Source organism: Sminthopsis crassicaudata, chromosome 4, assembly GCF_048593235.1.
Source record: "Sminthopsis crassicaudata isolate SCR6 chromosome 4, ASM4859323v1, whole genome shotgun sequence".
In the NCBI taxonomy this organism is placed as follows: domain Eukaryota; kingdom Metazoa; phylum Chordata; class Mammalia; order Dasyuromorphia; family Dasyuridae; genus Sminthopsis; species Sminthopsis crassicaudata.
The window spans coordinates 348,870,283-348,889,419 of NC_133620.1; the positions used below are offsets into that span (position 1 = coordinate 348,870,283).

The following is a 19,137-nucleotide window of genomic DNA, read 5'->3' on the forward strand; positions in this document are numbered from 1 at the left end:
AGCAAGCCACTTAACCCTGTTGGGCTCACTTTTCTCATCTGTCAAATGAACTGGAGGAGGACATGACCAATCACTCCAATGTCTTAGATGGAAAAATCCCAACTACAACTGAACAACAGCAGGACTATTCTTTCCCTATCTTTTTATTGAGACATTACACTTTCTTTTGGTGATGTGTCTCTTACCAATTACCCACAGCTGATTAAGAGTAATCTCAGTTCAAGGTCACAAAGCAGTTTCCACATGTACTCACCTTTAACATAATGTCTAAGGTAGTGCTATCACCATGCTTCAAAACAGTAAGATACACCTAAATGTTAACAATCAAAGAGAGAATTTGGTGAGATATAATTTTCAGTTTTAGATATTCTGACAAGGTAAACTGATATCAAAATATGCTATATGCAGTTAGCCAACTATTTATTAAGTGCCAAGCAAAGTATTAACTTTTAGTGATTGTTAAAAAAAAAAAAAAAAAAAAAAAAAAAAAAAAGGCAGAAACATGCTGGGCCTCCCAGTAGCTCCCACCCTGTTTCATTCTCCCCACATCTAATCTTTAACTTTATAACATCTCTCAAATATATCTTTTTTTTACTCTATCTCCCTGGGAGAAGCCCTCATGACCACCCAACTGGACTCCTGCACTGGCTGATCCACATCTCTTCCTCCACTAAGCGATCACAGTGTCTTCATTAATTTAAGCACAGATCTAATACAAAATTCAGTTTGGCATTCACAGCCCCTTCTTACTTTTCCACTGTTCTTATATCCTATAGACCTCCATGTACTCTGTCATCAAGGACACTGTGCCTCACACACAATACTCCACCTCCTAAAATAAGTGTCTTTTGACTTTTTCATCTGTTTCCTGGCTTCCTTCAAGTTTCAACTATTATGTATGATGCCTTTCTCAGTTCTCCTTAACTTCTGGACTTCTTTCCAAGATTATCTCCATTTGTAAATTATCTGAAGGTGGCTATTTGTATATTGTGTCCCCCATTAGCCTAAGAGCTAGCTTCTTAAGAGCAGTGACTATTCCCCTCCCTCATCCCTTGCTTCTTTTTAATCCTCAACACTTCGAAGGATGCCTGCCATATAGTAAGCACTTGATAAATGTTTGCCGATTTGATGTGGCATAGGTCAACTTTAATTACTGTAAAAGAAAGAACTTTTAAACCAAATGATGTAGGCTTTGAATGGGACAGAGTACTGTAATAATTAAAATAACAATATAGGAAAACATACAGGACTCCTCAGATCAGCAGAAAGAATCTGTTTTCCATCCACATGGTCCTTAAACCGACGACGAGCTTCTTCTAATGTTGGCTTATGTCCTGATTTTCCTAGTTTGCCCAGAACCAAGCCTCTCAGAAGTGCATCTAGATGACCTGTGGAAGAATAAGAATTGTGAATGTAGTTAAAATGAATTCTCAAAATTCTGTAGAATTTCTTTCTACATCATACAACAACATCCATTTTAATGAAGGAATAGAGAATGGCTTTACTACACAGTAAAAAGCAGTTCTCTGATCCAGGAAATGAGTCTTTTATTATCATTTTTAAGTGGTATAATATGCCAACTACTGGATGGCAAGAAGAAAATACCAAAACCCATTCCTCAACCCCACTCCCCCAGTTCCTTAATTCTATTCCTCTACAATTCCCTCCCAAAAGTCCCAAACACTATTCATTCCCTTCCCCTGTACCCTCTGGATTGCATGCTCCACTAACAACAAAACTTGTTTTCATCTTTAAAATTTTCCTTTCTCACTCCTTTCATCATCTTGTGGCTCACTCACTTGAGATCTGCTTCCTTCCTCATGATGACAGCCTCCCTAATCACTCTTTCCAACAAAGGCTGGTTGAGGTAGAGGAGTTGGACTATATGCTCTCTATTTACCACTTCCAGGTTCTCCCCAGCACTGCCATTGTTGTTCAGCTGTTTCAGTCATGTCTGGCTTTGTGAATCTATTTCTTGGCAAAAATGCTGGAATGGTTTACATTTCCTTCTCCGGCTCATTTTATTGAACATGAAGTGACTTATCAAAGGTCATACAGTTAGTAGGTGTCTAAGGCCAGATTTGAACTCATGAAGATGAATCTAGTGTTCTATGTACTGGGCCACCTCAATGTCCCCATTAACTATTATTCTGTAATCTTTTTCCTTGAGGTCCATACAATCCATGTCTACCACCCAATCAAAATCCTAGTAGTTCTTGTCAAGCTTTCAGTAGATCTCCAGGACACTACCCTTCTTTTCTCAATGAGTTCAGTATCTGTTTTACAATCTTTGTTTTCCTCAACTCTGCCCTCATATTAGGGTATTTGAACATAAATATTGATATTTTCTAAAATATCCCAGCCTCACAGTTCCTCAGCCTTCTTATTTCTCATGACCTAATCTTCTACTCAACCTCAGCCATGAAGAAAATCATACCCTTCAATCTTGTTAAACATTCACAAATTCCAAAATTATTTTATTTCATCACTATCTATTGGCTTTCCACTTTGCCTTCTGCCTTCCAATATGAAATCACACCAGGACCTCTAATCCCTCTCTCTTTTGGTTCTATACTGGCTATTACCTCTGCCCAGCCACCTTCTCCTTTCCTGAATTTGAAATCTTTAGTGAACCAATTCAACTCTACACTGTCTTAATGAGTACCTTATCCTCTTATAACATTGATGTTTTTTTCCCCCTGTACAATCATTCTCCCCATCTGCTATCTTCACTCCTCACTCACTCACACATGATGCTTAACAGAAAATCACACAATTGTTTTTGACTGGGTCTAGTACAATTTTATGTTGTGTAACCTAAATTGGGTCTTCATTACCACCAGGCAACCAACCAACTTATTATCCCACTCACCCTAGAAGCTCTTCTAAGCCTTTTCTTCCCTCTTCAAACTTCCCATGGCTTTTCCCAACCCCACTTTCTCAGCTAAGAGACTAATACTTGCCTGAAAAAAATGAGACCATTCAAGAGCTCTTTTCTCCCCTCCTCAGTTTACTATCACTCTGACAGCTTCTGCCACTATCTCCTCCTTATTACTCTTTTCACATGAAGATGTTACCCTTCTCCCTGTCAATGTTAATGCTTTTATATAAAAAATTTTTTTTATCACTTTCTCCTATGGATTGGCAATTCTATCATTTCATTCTCTTAACTGATCTGCAATCTCTCCATATATACTGGCTGCTTCCATATTGCCTACAATCAAGCCTATCTCTCACATCTTCAAAAGCTTTTCACTTGTTAAGTCCATCACTATTAAGTATTATTCCTTATCTTTTATATTCTTTGTTAAACACCATGTGAATGTTACCTACAATAAGTTCCTCCATTTCTTTGCAGTTACTCTTTCTTAGATTCTATAATGTCTTCTGATCTTATAATTGAATCAAAACTGCCTTCTCCAAATTTATCAAAATGTCTCCAATACCAAATCTAGTGGCCTTTTCTCAAACTTTATTCTTCTTGGCATCTCTGCAACCTAGTGCACCGTACCTTGCTGTCCTTTCCTTAAATACTCTCTTCGTTCCAGGTTTTTGGAACACCACTTTCTCCTGCTTCTCCTACTTATCTTACCACTCCTTCTGTCTCCTTTGCTAGATCTGCATCCAGGTCAGATCCAGTCTTGGGGTGACAGTCTGTCCCTGGACCTCTTTTCTTCTCCTCTATACTACTTCACTTATAGTGTTCTAATAGATCCCATAAACTCAATTATAATCTCTATGCTGATGATTCTCAAATATACACACCCAGTCCTAACCTCTGCTAAACTCTTAAGTTTTATGTCCAGTAGATATCGAAAACTAAACATATCAAAAATAGAATCCATTATTTTCTCCTTCTTTTCAAAGTCCCCCAATCCCCATGACTTCGAAATTACTGGCAATAGAACCACCTTTCTCCCAATCTAAGTGTTATCCTGGATTCTTCATTATTTCTCAACCTCCATATGCAAGTTATTGCCAAGGCTTATTGATTCTATCTTTGCCATTTACCTCTTCGAATTTATCTCCTGAATACAACACCTTAATTCCTCTGATAGTGTTTCCCCCTCTGGTGCAAGTCTTCATCTCTGCATACTGAAATTATTGCAATAGCCTACTTGTCAAAATCTTTCCCCACTCTAGTCCACCCTCCCCCTTCAGCTGTCAAATTAATCAAATCATGTCTACCCCCCTCATCTCCAGGATTAAATATAAAATCCAATTTGGCATTCAAAGCCCTTTATAACTTTTCCTCACTCCCCACTCCCACAACTTTTCAGACTTCTTAAACATCTAAATCCACCCCTCCCCCACCATATATTCTTTTCTAGTGATAGTGGCCTCTTTGCTATTCTTTAAAGAAAATACTTTTATTTCTCAGCTGACCCTTTTCACTGGCTGTCCTCCTCATGCCTAAAATGCTACTCTCTCTCCTCATCTCCATTTCCAGCATTCCTAGGTTTCCTCCAAATCATAGTTAAAATCCTACTGTCTACAAGAAACTTTTCTCTATCCCTCTTAATTCCAGTGTCTTCTCTCTGATGATTATTTCCTATTTATCCTGTATACAGCTTGTTTATACATGATTACTTGCATATCGTCTTCTCTATTAGAATGTGAGCCCTCCAGGGTAGGAACTATCTTTTGCATTTGTGTCCTTAGTGCTTAGGATATCAAAAGTATTTTAATGACTGAGTGACAAATAGACCCATCAAAATTACAAAATAATTTTCTTTAGACATTTGTGACTATTAAATAAATCTTTTGGTACTAATAAAAAAAATAACTGGAAGTATTTCAAAAGAGGAAGGAAGCATGAAATGATGTGCTAGATAAGCTTAAAAAAAAAAGATTTATTTGCTCTCTAATCAAAAATAAAATCAGAGGCCATAGATCTGAATTTAACTAATTCTTCAGTTTGATGACACTTTTATTTTTTGGATTAAGGTCTATCAAAACCATTAAGGCGTATATACTTGGCCATTAAGTTATATCTAAGACACTTAATAAGAGTCTGCACACCCAGGATCATATGTTCCATATATAACAACAACAACAAATCACAGGATTATTTCATCACAGCCAAAAAACAAAGAGCAGACATGTGTGGCAAAGAAACATGAGCCTCAATTTTTTCTTCTAAACATATTGTTCGAAAGGTCTGCATAAAGAAGGGTCCTGGGGAAATCTGGCTTATCATCAGACTTTTTGTGGCACACAAAGTTGTTCAAGTGTGTTCTTTGTTCTAATATCAGTAAAATATTTCTTGTATGTCACAAGGACAGGTTTTGAGCTTATATGTGATCACCATAGAACAAAAGTCATAGATATGAGATACAGAGCTAAGAGGGACTTTAGAGGCTATCCAATCAGTTCTCTTTTTTACATATTGATTTGCCCATGATCATAAAGCTTTAATTAACAGAGCTGGGATTTAAAAGGAAGCCCCCTCTCTACAAATCCAAAACTCATTCCATTATACCATTAAATTTCAAGTAATAATGTTATGATTTGCAAAAAGTTAATGTTTTCAATTATAAAGGATTAATTTCATACCCATAAGCCTACCCCCCAAAAAAAGTCAAACCAACAGAAACACTTGTATTTTCATTTTTATCTCTTAAATTGAAAAGAAATCCAATAAAATTGCAGCAATAGTTTATAGACAAAAATTAAAAGAAATTATGTGAACCAAGATAGCTATCTTCTGCTTTATCAGGAATCGAAACAAATTGGTAGCAATAAGATAAGCAAATATTTCAGATATGGCTATGGGTCTATGAATACCTATCTTTTATACATTGCATTTATCAGATAATTTAGACAAAATATAATTTTATCTATCAGTCTATGTAACTTTCAAGGAGAAGATAATATAAATGCTTCAATGGGAACTTCCAACTTATTAAAATATTGATTAATATCATCCAGAGGTAAAAACTATGTTAATGTTATTATCCGGCTGAACAGCCTTAATTCTGAAACATATATTTATGATCTCCTTACCCTCTCCAGGTTTAGGATCCCAGCCCAGCCTCTCCCCTATGGGTGAAAAAACATCTTTCACAAATAGCTGGATTTCCTCATAGAAGTCTGTGTGGGACAAGAGAGTTGAGAGAATCCCCAAGTTACAGCTCAGGTCGCTCCACACAGTATAATTGGGCTCATTCACAAAAGCCTCCATGACTTTTAGAACATCTACAGTGCTAATGATTCCAGCTCGAGCCTGGGAGAGAAAAAATTAAAATTAATCTAATCTCCAAACAGAATTATAACACAACAAGCAAGTTCAACATTATCTATTTTTGCAAAATGTCTCTCTTGAATTTGAAGTAAATGACACAACATTTAAGTTCAGAGGAGCACTTATTAAAATAAAAATCCAATAGTTTTGTGTTTTTCTTAATTTTAAACAAGACTTAAAAAATAAACAAAACTATTCTGTTTAGGATAAAAGAAAACTGAACAGCTACTTAAGTCTATTAAGTTTCTGAGGCTTTTACTTTTTAACAGAGGTGCTTTCAAAACTAGGTCATCCAAACTATGTCAATTTTACTTTGTCCTTTATAAATTTGAGAAGTTGACAGAAAGGCACTAAAGGACTCAGAGCTCTTTCATGCTTGTCTTTACTGACAAGTGGAATTAGGAAAAAAACAATTTCTATCCTAGCAGTCAACTATACAAAGAGCCTATTCTTCTGAAAGGATGAATCTGCCACTGGAATCAGCAGATTTGAAGTTTTGGGCTCCATGCTAATCTATGTTTATACAAAACAGGAATCCAAAACCAGTTTTATCTGCAAGAAGGTAGAGAAACTTTAAGATACAAATTAAAGTAAACTTCATGCTGAGTCTAGTAATTATTAAAGGTATCCAGAATTATAAACTGTCAAAAGCACCCAGAAATTATCTAACACCTGCCTGATTATTAAACTACATATCAAGTGTTATTTGGCACAGGACTTGGAAAAAAATCAAAGCATTATAGGGAAAAACATCCTATGATTCCCACAACAAGAGTTAGCTATATAGCTTCTATGCAATAGACAATTCTAAATAAAGCATTTTTAAAATCTCAATAGTCTGTATACAAACAGATTTTCTATTAAAGCAAAAAGAATTAATCCGTGGACAGAAAAGAACCTATGTAGCAACATCTAACTACAGTTGCAGAATAGCAGCTTAGATCGAGGATAAAGAATTATCTCTGAGGGAATAGCTAATTGTATGCCATAACCACAAAGTTACTCCACCTAAAGGAAGAACCTAGTTTTTTGAATTGTAAGTATATTAATCAAATATTCTTATGCGAGCAAAATCTCTCAATCAACAAAGCCTATGGACTCACCAAAGAGAAAAGATCATTCTGTAGCCCAAGTCGGTCTACAGGGGGTAGAGAAAGGTCTCGTATGCCTGGCAATAAGCTCTCCAACATGGCAGAACTGTATTGAGTCCGATAAAATCCAACTGTTCCTAGGTTTAACTGGAAAAAAAAAAAAAAAAAAAAAACACATATATGCATGCATATGTACACCCACACATACAGAGTAAGATATGAAGTTCCAGTTGTTGCTGAGTCAACTTCTAGCTTTAGAAACTTCCCATTTATATGGAAAGAGAGCATCTAAGAGAAGATGGGGGCTAGCCTTGAAATCCAGAAGATCTGGTTTCTATTCCTGCCTCTGACACACTATTTGACCCTGAACCAGTCACTTATATTTCTTTCCTTGTATATAAAATGAAAGGGTTAAACTGGTCATTTGCAGTTCTCTATGGTCCTATGGATAGAATTTCAAATTTCTGTATGGGTTGATTTAATTAAAATTACATATTACTAATCTCAATACTTCATTGCAATTATTGTCTCCTTAAAATGCCAAGTCATGCTTGCAAAATTATTGTCTCAAATGATTTACTGAATTTGGTAATAAAAGAACTTTACTTCCAAAAAGAATAGCAAACATTTAGGAATAATCTCTACCTCTCTTCTGTATTTTGGAGGCTTACTAGGATTAAAGGGGAATCTTCTAGATTCCTAACCTGAGATCCACAAATAATTTTCAGAGAGGTCTAGGACCTTGGGATAGGGGGGAAAAAAAAGCATCTTTATCTTAAATGTAACTCGCTTTCTTTATTATATTTTGCTTACGTATTTATATAATCTACTAGTTAATTCTTACTTTCACTTTTATTTGATATAATCCCCATGGAGGTCTCCTGAGGTGAACAGATGGAGGCATTGCAGAATGTCAGAGCTTAAAAGTAGTTTATCACCCTTTCCCCTTGTCCTTATTTATGAATTAGGAAAATAAGGTATTATGAAGTAACTCAAACTATGCCTTGCCTAAGGCCAGCAAAATGATCTTTTATGGCCTCAACCAAGACAAAGACTGACAATTACTTTGCTATTTGTTACAGTTACAAAATACGTCCTACCATCCAAGCCATATGCTAACACCAGAAGGATTGAAGAAATGAGTGACAAATAAGAAAATAGGAATCTCTATTTGTAACTGAGAGATTCAGATTCAAAACTGAGATTTTTGAGCCCTAAGATTGAGGAAAGAAAAACTACTACCTTTAAATTCAGAAACTACCTAGTAATTACTCCTCTTTTAAACTTAATTCCAGGTTCACTCTCAATGAAGGAAAATCCAACCTCAATAAGAAAAAAAAACTACATGTAAAAACAACCAAAAAACTCCCTCAGCACTCTCTCTTCCCGGGTTGGACTTTAGCTATGGGAATATTAAAAAAACCGATCTGAGTTCAATTCAAAAGCTGTTGCTCAGTTTGTTGATGGGACCACTTGATTTATCATGCCTACAGTTGCAAAATAATATAGGTTGTATTATCTGAGACCTTTTTAAAAAGAAATTTCTTGATAAAAGATCTTGGTCTAAATAAAACAAATATGAGACAGAATCAGTTTATATCAGAAGAATGAGGAAAAAAAAAAAAAAAAAAAGCAAATTATCTATCTGGAGCCAGAAAATAGATGCCTATTAAATGGAATAAAAATTCTACAAATAGAACTAACCTTTACCCACTGGTCTGGTTTAACATTTTTTAAAACCACAGTCATCTCTGGTTTCTCCATCAAAATTTTCAGTTTGGCTTCATTAGGTTCATCACTGGTAGAAATTGTTATAGGAACCATCCACTGGGGACAATCCTCTCCTAAGCAAGACAATGATAAAAAAGATGCTTTGAGGAAACAGGAGGCCTATTTTCACAAAAGCTTAATTCTACATATTAGTGAGTAAATGGCTCACTTAAAGAGGTGTTATCTAATCCTTAGACTAGCAAAATATTATCAGTGCAAAAGAAAATTCTAATGATATTCTAATTCCCTGAAAGACTGATTCACCTCATAAAGTCAGGTAACAGCTTACTCATTTGTATGTTATATTCGAACGTTATTATAACCCAGTTTTTCTTCCCCCTCCCATTCAACTCTCCATAAATATGAAAATGAGAAAAGTTTGGAGTTTTAAATGGAAATCCGCAATGGTTGTACTAATTCCCCAAAGAGGGGAAAAGGTAGATTACAGAAAACTACAGACCAGGTGATAGAATCATAGAAACTGAGTTGGAAGGCCCCCCAAACCGATTATCTAGTGTTCTCTTACATTGATCAACAGCAAAAATCTGGAATGGATAAATTAATTAGATAATAACATACATACTAAGGTATAGGCTGGCTCAAGAACAAGTCATGCCAAATTAATTTTATTTTCCCCCTCTTTAAAGGACAATAAAAAAAGTAGATCAAATGAACAAACGGATAACACTAAACACAATAAATATAGATTTCAGAAAGGCATTTGACAAAATCTTTCATGATTATCTTTGTGGACAAAATGAAAAAATATGGGCTGAATAATAATAAAATTAGGTGCATTCACAGAGCTCACTAAATGACTAAATTCAAAGTATGTTGATGTGTACCTGAGAGAAGCTCTTTAGTGGTATGACACTAGGCTCTGGCCTCTGTTCCGTCCTGGTCAACATTTTATCAATGACATGGATAAAGCATAGACTGCATGCTTATCAAATTTGTGAACAAAGCTAGGAGGAATAGATAATACACTGGATGGTAAAATTAAGATTAAAAAAAGCTAGAACAATGGGCCAAAACTAGTAAAATGAAGCTTAATAGGACTCAATGCAAAATCCTGCATGTGGGTAAAAAAATATATATATTGGGCTGTTTAAGTATCACAGAATGGAAAGACCTGGTATAACTATTCCAAAAGGATTAGGGAGTCAACAATGTAACATGGCTGCATTAATAGACGTAGAACATCCAGAACAAAGTATTGTTTAAGGTAACAGTCACACACACTCCATTCTGCATTAGCCAGGCAATAGCCAGATATGCTCAGTTCTGTATGTAAAATTTAAAGTGGGATATTGAAAAATGCTCTATTATTTTTAAAAAGAAGGTGATCAAAAGAATGACCTGAAAATTATGCCTTACAAGGAAGAGCAAAAGGAACTGGAGATATTTAATTAGACTAATGAAAACAAAAAAGTCCACAACTTTCTATAAATATCTAATAGTATGTTTAAAAAAAAAAAAAAAAAAAAAAAAAAAAGAAAAAGAAAAAAAGAATGAAAAAAGGACTAGTTTTTGCAGCTCTGGAGGATACCATAAATGAGTTCAATATGGGATAGAGAGTTCCAAAAATTGAAACATTTACCTAGTCAAACAATGATTTTTCATCACTGGATAGATTCAAGTTAGAATAACTACTTATTATATACATGATTTCTATATATGGCATAAAATTGGGCTGGATAACCTTTAATACCCTATAACTTTAAAATTCAAGGAAATCAACTGAATGGGGCATTAGAGAACAAAAATTCGAAAAATTTTCCCTGTAAAAATGCAAGGATTTCTCTCTCTCATATGTATATGTATATATATATCTGTATTTACTATATAGCTTACTGTTAGCTTTCCAATCTTACCACCAAGAAGGGACACCTAAGAGGCAAAACTTTTGTTGATTCAGATAAATTGGCTGTAGTGCCAAACAACAAACAAGATCCATGCTAAGGTACCAACAAAAAAGACAGGCATGGTACATAATATGAGTCATTGGGTATGTTTTATAGAGTTAAGTGTTATGTTCTTTAAAGAAAGTAAGCTAGCATAGGAAATAATTTCCTTTGAGTTTTACTTTTAAATCACTTTAAGTAACAAAACTATCTACCCCCACACACATATATATATTCATACATATACATGTGTGTATAAAATGGGGATGGGGGGGAGAAGGCATATAGTTCAGAAATGAAAACAAATTGCCCATTACACAAAATGTCTCTCAAGTATGTAAAAACTTTTGAAACTTCTCTCCATAGATGTCCTTTGATTCCATAAAAAGCAGGGAAGCCAAAGGGACAGTCTACACAATGTCCCATTTTTTTTTTTAAGTTCTAAATTCCTAATAAATAAATAAATAAATAAATTGGCCCTCTAGCCCTTCTACCAGAATCCCTAAGAGGCGAAATCATCAAATACACAAAAATAATTTTCTTTCCTTCACCGAAGATCTACAAGAATAAAAATTGTTACAAGTCCATGTGGAGTGCATTCTATAGTTTTTTCCCAAGCCCCCTTCCATACATAGCATGAGTGGAGAACAAGTTTCATTCCTCAAGTAAAGATGAATTAAAATATATATTCATTTGTATTTAATCTATTATCATAAATAAATTTTAATATTCTTTTAAAAGGAAATAGTTAATGTTAAAAACGATTTCTTCTTGGCTGACAAACTGCTGGTGTCACACACATTAGGTTATACTGATTAGCATCTATTTTTCATCATTAGCTTACCACTATATGGTCCACTGGCAGAGAATTTCCTTTGGGACAACTTCAGCACTCTGTCATCTTCTACCTAAAATGCAAAACAAAGGCTATAGTAGTATTAACAGATTTTTTTTTGCAATATTTCTGTGAAAAAGCACATTGTAATGCTAGTTCAATACATAGTCCCTAAAAAAGTATAATGTGCATCAACATTAAATGGCAATGATAGTACTATGTAAACAGAGAATAATATCTAAAAACACAAACTATGTGTGCAAAGTACTCTTGCTTTTAAATAGAGGGGATACAAAGGAAAAAAAATGACCTAGTCACAACACAGGACCAGAGAGATGATACAAGTACAGGTATGATCAGAACCACGGAGAGAATAACAAAGCACTCTGGAAAACTTTAGGAAGGAGAAAATGTTTTAGCATTGAGAGATCAAGGCAGGCTTTATGGAGGAGGTAGTAAATGAATTGACAGGAAAGATAAGGATTCTGAAAAGCTAAGATGGGGGAGAAAGACATTCCAGTTATGAAGAAGGGATTGCACAAATGCAGACAAGCAGAAGATGAACTACTGATTAGATGGTGTAAAGGCAAATTGATGAGAAACAGGCTGGATAAATAGATTAGAGCCAGATTGTGGAGGGCCTTCAAGAATTTGCAGTTTTATCCTTTGCCAAAAAAGGAGGCATTGAAGGTTCTGTGTGAGGGAATGGGCCATTAGGAATATTATTTTGGCAGCTGCATGAAGGATAGAAGAGAATAAAGTAAAAAAGATTAATTAGGAAACTTATAGTAATCAAAGCAAGGGTATCAAACTAGGATGGCTCTTTGAATAGAGAAGGGAAAAATTTACTATAATAGGAGTAGACGACACAGTATTTCACAAGTAACTGGATATGAGTTAAGAAAATGTCAAAAATAACAAGGTTTCAAGTTTGTGCTACTTGAAGGATAGTGGTATGATTTATAGACACAGAAAAATCAGAAGAGAAGGATTTCAGAGGAAAGATGAGCCTGATTTTGGATATACTGAATTTAATATGTAAGACAGCCAATTGGAAAAGTCTAAACAATTGAAAACATCTACTTAGAATTCAGGGGGCACATTACCTACAGAGCTAATAATTGAATTTATAGGAATAGATTAAAAAAAAAAATCAAGGGATAAAGCACACAAAGAGAAGAATGCCTATGACAGCAAGAGAAAGATGAACCAAGAAAAGAAATTGAGAAAGTATATAAATCAGGAAGAAAAACAGTAGAGAGAGGAGTCATGGATATCAATGAAGAGATTGCCCAAAAAAAGAAAGTGAATAATGCTAAATGTAGCAGAAAGATCAAGGAAAATGAGAATGAGACAGGACCATAGGACTTAACAAGAGCTATGTGACACTGGGCAATTATCTTACCAAAATAAAGAAATAAATAAAAATAATTAAGAGGCACAGCAATAACTGCTGGAATTCTCAGCCCAAAGACATCTGACCAACTGAAGAACTTATCAGAAATAGAATGCTATGTAAACATAGAATATCCACAAACACAAAAACTATAGGTACAAAGTACTCTTATTAAATAGTGGGAATACAAAGGGGAAAAATTACCCAGTCACAACACAGGACCAGAGAGGTGATGTAAGTATAGGTACACTCACAACAATAGAGAAAATCAAACCAAGCATTCTAAAAAAATTTTAAGAAGAACACTGGATGTAACTGGTACTGACTGGCAACTATATTGTCCATAAGCAGTTTGAGGTGGAGAAAAGTACTTGCAATTGTTCACAAGGGAGAAAGGACCTTGGTCCCAGTTCCAAGGCAGAAAGAAATTCTAGCATTTGCAGTTGCAGGGGGAGCAGGAACCCTTCCTAGGTAAAGACCAAAAACACAGACCAGGAAAGCAAGATCTCCTAGGATTATACCACTTTTTGAAGCAATGAAAACTTTTGAACTCTCAGGACTATGGAATTACATAGCAGCACAAAAAACCTTCAATACTGGGATAGTGCTTCCCCACCCTAACATGAGCAAGCCCAACTTTAAAATAAATTGCAAAAATGAGTAAACAAACAACAACAACAAAAACCCTGACCATAAAAAGCTACTATGGTGACAGGGAAGACTAAGACATAAACCGAGAAGATGACAACAATGTAAAAACATCAATAGGAAAAGCTTCAAAGAAAAATACTAATTGGACACAAGCACAATAAGAATTCTTGAAAGAGATAAGAATAGTAGAGAAAAAATTTAGGAAAAGAAGCACCATCTCCCCCTCCCTCCCACAAATAGCAGCTTAAAAAGAACAATTGGCCAAATGGTAGAAGAGACCAAAATTCATTGAAGAAAAAGAGCTTGGGACTGCTAGGTGGTCCAGTGGACAGACTACCAACCCAGGAGTCCAGAGAACCTGAGTTCAAATCCAACTTCAGATATTTGACTTCTATCCCCATTGCCTCATCAAAATACAGAAAATAAGAAAGAAAGAAAAGAACTTTTTTTTTTTTAAAGCAGAGTAGGCAGAATTGAAAAGGGGGTTCAAAATTCATTGAAGAAAACAATTTCTTAAAAATTAAAATTGGACAAGTGGAAGCTAATGACTCCATGAGACATCAAGAAGCAAGTCAAAAGAATGAAAAAAATAAAATAAATTGTAAAATATCTGGAGAAACGAATGACCTGAAAAATAGACTCAGAGAGAATTTAAGAATTACTGGACTATCTAAAAACCACGATAAAGAAATTATCAAGGAAAACTGCCCCAATATCTTCCATCTAGATGGAAAAAATAGAAATTGAAAGAATCCACTGATTATCTCCTGAAAGAGATTCCAAAATGAAAACTCCCAGGAATATTACAGTCAAATTCCAGAGCTCCCAGGTTAAAAAAAAAATAAATAAAAATAAAAAATTAAAACTAATATATATTGTAAGCATCCAGAAAGAAACAATTTAAATATCATAGAGACCAAGTCAGGATCACACAAGATTTATTAGCTTTGGAACATGATGTTCTGGAAAGCAAAGGAGCTAGGATTACAACTAAGATATATTATCTATTCAGCAAAATTGAGTATAACCTTTCAGGGGGTAAATGGATATTTAATGAAATCAAGAACTTTCAAGCATTACTGATAAAAAGAAGAGCTGACTAGAAAATAAGACATTCAAACCCATGAGACTTAAAAGAGAATTTTTAACAGATAACAGAACAGGGGATTCAAGTTATACTCTTTATATAAGAAATGATCTATGTGACACCTAAGAATATTATCATTATTATAGCAGTTAAAAGGAGTCTAGAGGACACAAATGTGAGTTACGCTGGGATGACATAAAAAAAATAATAAAGGGATAAAAAAGGACATGTACTGGGAAACGGGGGAAATTAGGCAAAATATTTTCAAAGAAAAAAGAGATTTTATAGTGAAGAAGAAAATGGAAGCAGGGGTAAGGCAACGTTTTAACCTTTCATCAGAAATGATTCAGAGAAAATATATATACTCACTCAATGGGTATAGAATCTATCTTTCCCAAGAGGGAAAAAGAAGAAAGAAAGGAATAAGAGATATTTGGGTGGGTTTGGGAAGGCAGAACAATGATAAAAAGTAGGGCAGAGTAAGAGAGACAACGATCAAACGCAAAACAGACTTTTGAGGAAAAACAGGATAAAAAGAAAAAAGAAGATGGAGGGAAATATGCAATTAGAAATCACAACTGAATATGATGAGATGTGATAAGCTCATCCATAAACAGAAGTAGATAGCAGAATGAATTAGAAACCAAAATCTAACATTATATTGTGTATAGGAGACACACTTGAAACTGAAAGATACACACAGTTAAAATAAAGGACTGGAGCAGAATTTATTATGCTTTAGCTGAAGTAAAATGTGCAGGGATAGCAATCATGATCTCAACAAAGCAAAACACCTATTTTAAAAAGATAATGAAAGAAATATTTTGCTAAAAGATGTATCATAGACAATAAAGCAATATCAAAATTTTTACAGCAAGTTTTTCTAGTCCTCCTCTTAAATATACATGAAACTGATTCAAATTGAGCCATTCCTCAACTGATAAAATCAAAGGATTTGATCAGAAATTTTCAGAAGAAGAAACCAAAACTATCTATAGCTTTATGAAAAAGACGCTCTAAATTACTATTGATTAAAGAGAAGCAAATGAAAACTCTGACACCTAACAAAAATGAAAAATGCCAGAGGATGAGGAGGGGAAAATAGGCACACTTACAAAATGCTGGTGAAATTGTGAACTAGTCCAACTATTTTAAAGAACAACTTGGAAGAGCAGCTAAGTGGCGCAGTGGATAGAGCACTAGCCCTGAAGTCAGGAGGATCTGAGTTCAAAGCTGACCTCAGACACAACACTTCCTGGCTTTGTGACCCTTAGTCACTTAACCCCAGTTGCCTCAGCCAAAAAACAACAACAAAAAAACAATTTGGAACTATGTTCAAAGAATTATAAAAAACTGTGCATACCCTTTAACCCAGTAGTACCATCACTGGATCTGAACCCCCAAATAATTTTTTTTAAAAAAGAAAAGGACCTATATGTATCAAAATGTTTATAGCTCCTCTTTCTGTGGTAGTAAAGAATTGGACATTTACAGGAATTGGGAATTCCTCAATTGGGAATGTCTGAAAAAGTTATGGTATTTAATCGCACTCTAACTCATTGTTTGAATGAGGGGTTGGTTGGGTTTCCAAAAAAATATGGTCAAGACCTATATGAATTGAAACAAAGTGAAATGATCTGTAGATCACTGTGATCAGTTTACAGCAATATTGTAAAGATGATCAACTATAAAAGATGTGACTATTCTGATCAATATAATAATCCAAGACAATTCCAAATAATTCATAATGAAAAAATGCTTTCCATCCCCAGAGATAGAACTAAAGGACTGAGTACAAACTGAAATATAATTTTCTTGTTTTATTTTTTTGCAATTCAAATAATATGGAAACATTTTGTATGATTTCATATATGTAAATGAAGTAATTCTGCTTGCCTTCTCAATAAGTAGGGGAAATCGGAAAGGGAGGGAGAGAATTGGAATTCAATTTAAACACGCCCAAAAAAAATCTTTGGAAAAGATTTAGAAATCTTTTAGTAATTTTTTTGGGAAAAATTTTGATAATCTTTGAGAAAGCAATTTCATTAGAGTGCTGGCAATAGAAGGCAGATCACAGGCTAATAGTTTTCATTCATTTCTTAAACTGGCAAGTCCTAGAATCAAATTCTTGGCACTGTGCATTCCTAAGAAAAAATGACAGTACTTAAAATTTCCTCCTTAGACTAAAAGATTCCTTGGACATTCAAAAAAATTATGTACATTCAAAGAGCTGAGTCAGCTATAAAAGAACAACATAAATTTTCTTCTTCATGGAGCAAAGTTGAAGAACAAGAAGTGTATATAGTGGATTAACATATTGGATTTAATAAATGAAAATTCAATTTTAGGATTCTACTGTGTGTGGAAGGACATTATTTCTTTATTTGACCTATTATACACTAACATGATAATACAAAGAAGAAGAAAAAACTTTACAACTGAAAAGCCTGAAGCAAGAACAGCAGAATTTTATGAACAGCTTATAAATTAATAAATGTACTTTGAAAAAGAAACTCAACAATATACTTGTACTTGTAATAAAGGGAAAAGCAACCCAAATACCTACTCAGAAAGTTTTCTTCAATTAAGAATGGGGCTATTTATTTAGGGGGAAAAAAAATGCCTTAACAATTAATCTGGCTTGGAATGTTTGCTGCAGTGACAATTTTATACATCCAGAAATAAAGCCAGGTGTTTATGCTTCTAGAAGGACAGAAAAAAAGCAGACATGAAATAAATTCAAGAGAAGATTTTTTTATTTGAATACAGGCTCTAAAAGTTGTCACAATAATGGCAGAACAGATTCAGGGGCTAGAAAATATTTATGATCACTATGTGCAACAAAAATGGACAAGATACTATTTCTGAATGGACTGACCACAAGAAATCAAAGAGTTGTAAAAATAAGGGGAAAATATTAATGATGAAACAATAGCTTTCTTAATGCTATGAAAAGGAAATTCAGTCAAGCAATATGCTTTTCTTAAGCATCTACTATATGCCAGGCCCTGTAAGCTTTCTATTACAGATAGTTCCTGCATTAGACAGTAAATTCACACTTTAAAAATTGAACTTTATGTAAAAAAAATTTACACTCTTTGCAGATGATATGATGGTATACTTAGAAAATCCCAGAGATTCCAATAAAAAGTTATTAGAAATTAATAATTCACAACTTGCACTTGCCACAAAAATAAAGTCAGATTTAAATAATTGGAAAGACATCCAGTGCTCGTGGATAGGCCGAGCAAATATAATAAAGATGACAATACTCCCCAAACTAGTCTATTTATTTAGTGTTATACCAATCAGACTCCCAAGAAACTATTTTAGTGACCTAGAAAAAATAACAACAAAGTTCATAGGGAAGAATAAAAGATCGAGAATTTCAAGGGAATTAATGAAAAAAAAGTCAGATGAAGATGGTCTAGGTATACCTCATCTAAAGCTATATTATATAGCAGTAGTCACCAAAACCATTTGGTATTGGCTAAGAAATAGACCAGTCGATCAGTGGAACAGATTAGGTACAAAGGACAAAAAAGGGTACAACTATACCAATCTAGTGTTTGATAAACCCAAAGATACCAACATTAGGGAGAAAAATTCATTGTTTGAAAAAAACTGTTGGGAAAACTGGAAATTAGTATGGCAGAAATTAGATATGGACCCACACTTAACACCATATACCAAGATAAAATCAAAATGGGTCCATGATTTAGGCATAAAGAATGAGATCATAAATAGATTAGAGGAACAGAGGATAGTCTACCTCTCAGACCTGTGGAGGAGGAAGGAATTTATGACCAGAGGAGAACTAGAGATCATTATTGATCACAAAATAGAAGATTTTGATTACATTAAACTAAAAAGTTTCTGTACAAACAATACTAATGCAAACAAGATTAGAAGGGAAGTAACAAATTGGGAAAATATTTTTACTTAAAGGTTCTGATAAAGGTCTCATTTCCAAAATATATAGAGAATTGATCCTAATTTATAAGAAATCAAATCATTCTCCAATTGATAAATGGTCAAAGGATATGAACAGACAATTCTCAGATAATGAAATTGAAACTATATCCACTCCATGAAAGTGTGTTCCAAATCTCTACTGATCAGAGAAATGCAAATTAAGACAACTCTGACATATCAATGC

The 19,137-nt window shown here is 34.3% G+C and overlaps 1 protein-coding gene across 1 annotated transcript in view; it reads right to left on the reverse strand.

The window, feature by feature from the left end:
* Nucleotides 1-19,137, reverse strand: part of NPEPPS (aminopeptidase puromycin sensitive) — a 73,043-nt gene that overhangs the window by 4,317 nt on the left and 49,589 nt on the right. The window contains 6 exon segments of the mRNA XM_074261318.1: nt 254-310; nt 1,246-1,388; nt 6,007-6,226; nt 7,348-7,482; nt 9,040-9,179; nt 11,854-11,917. Coding sequence (XP_074117419.1) covers nt 254-310; nt 1,246-1,388; nt 6,007-6,226; nt 7,348-7,482; nt 9,040-9,179; nt 11,854-11,917 — 759 coding nt within the window.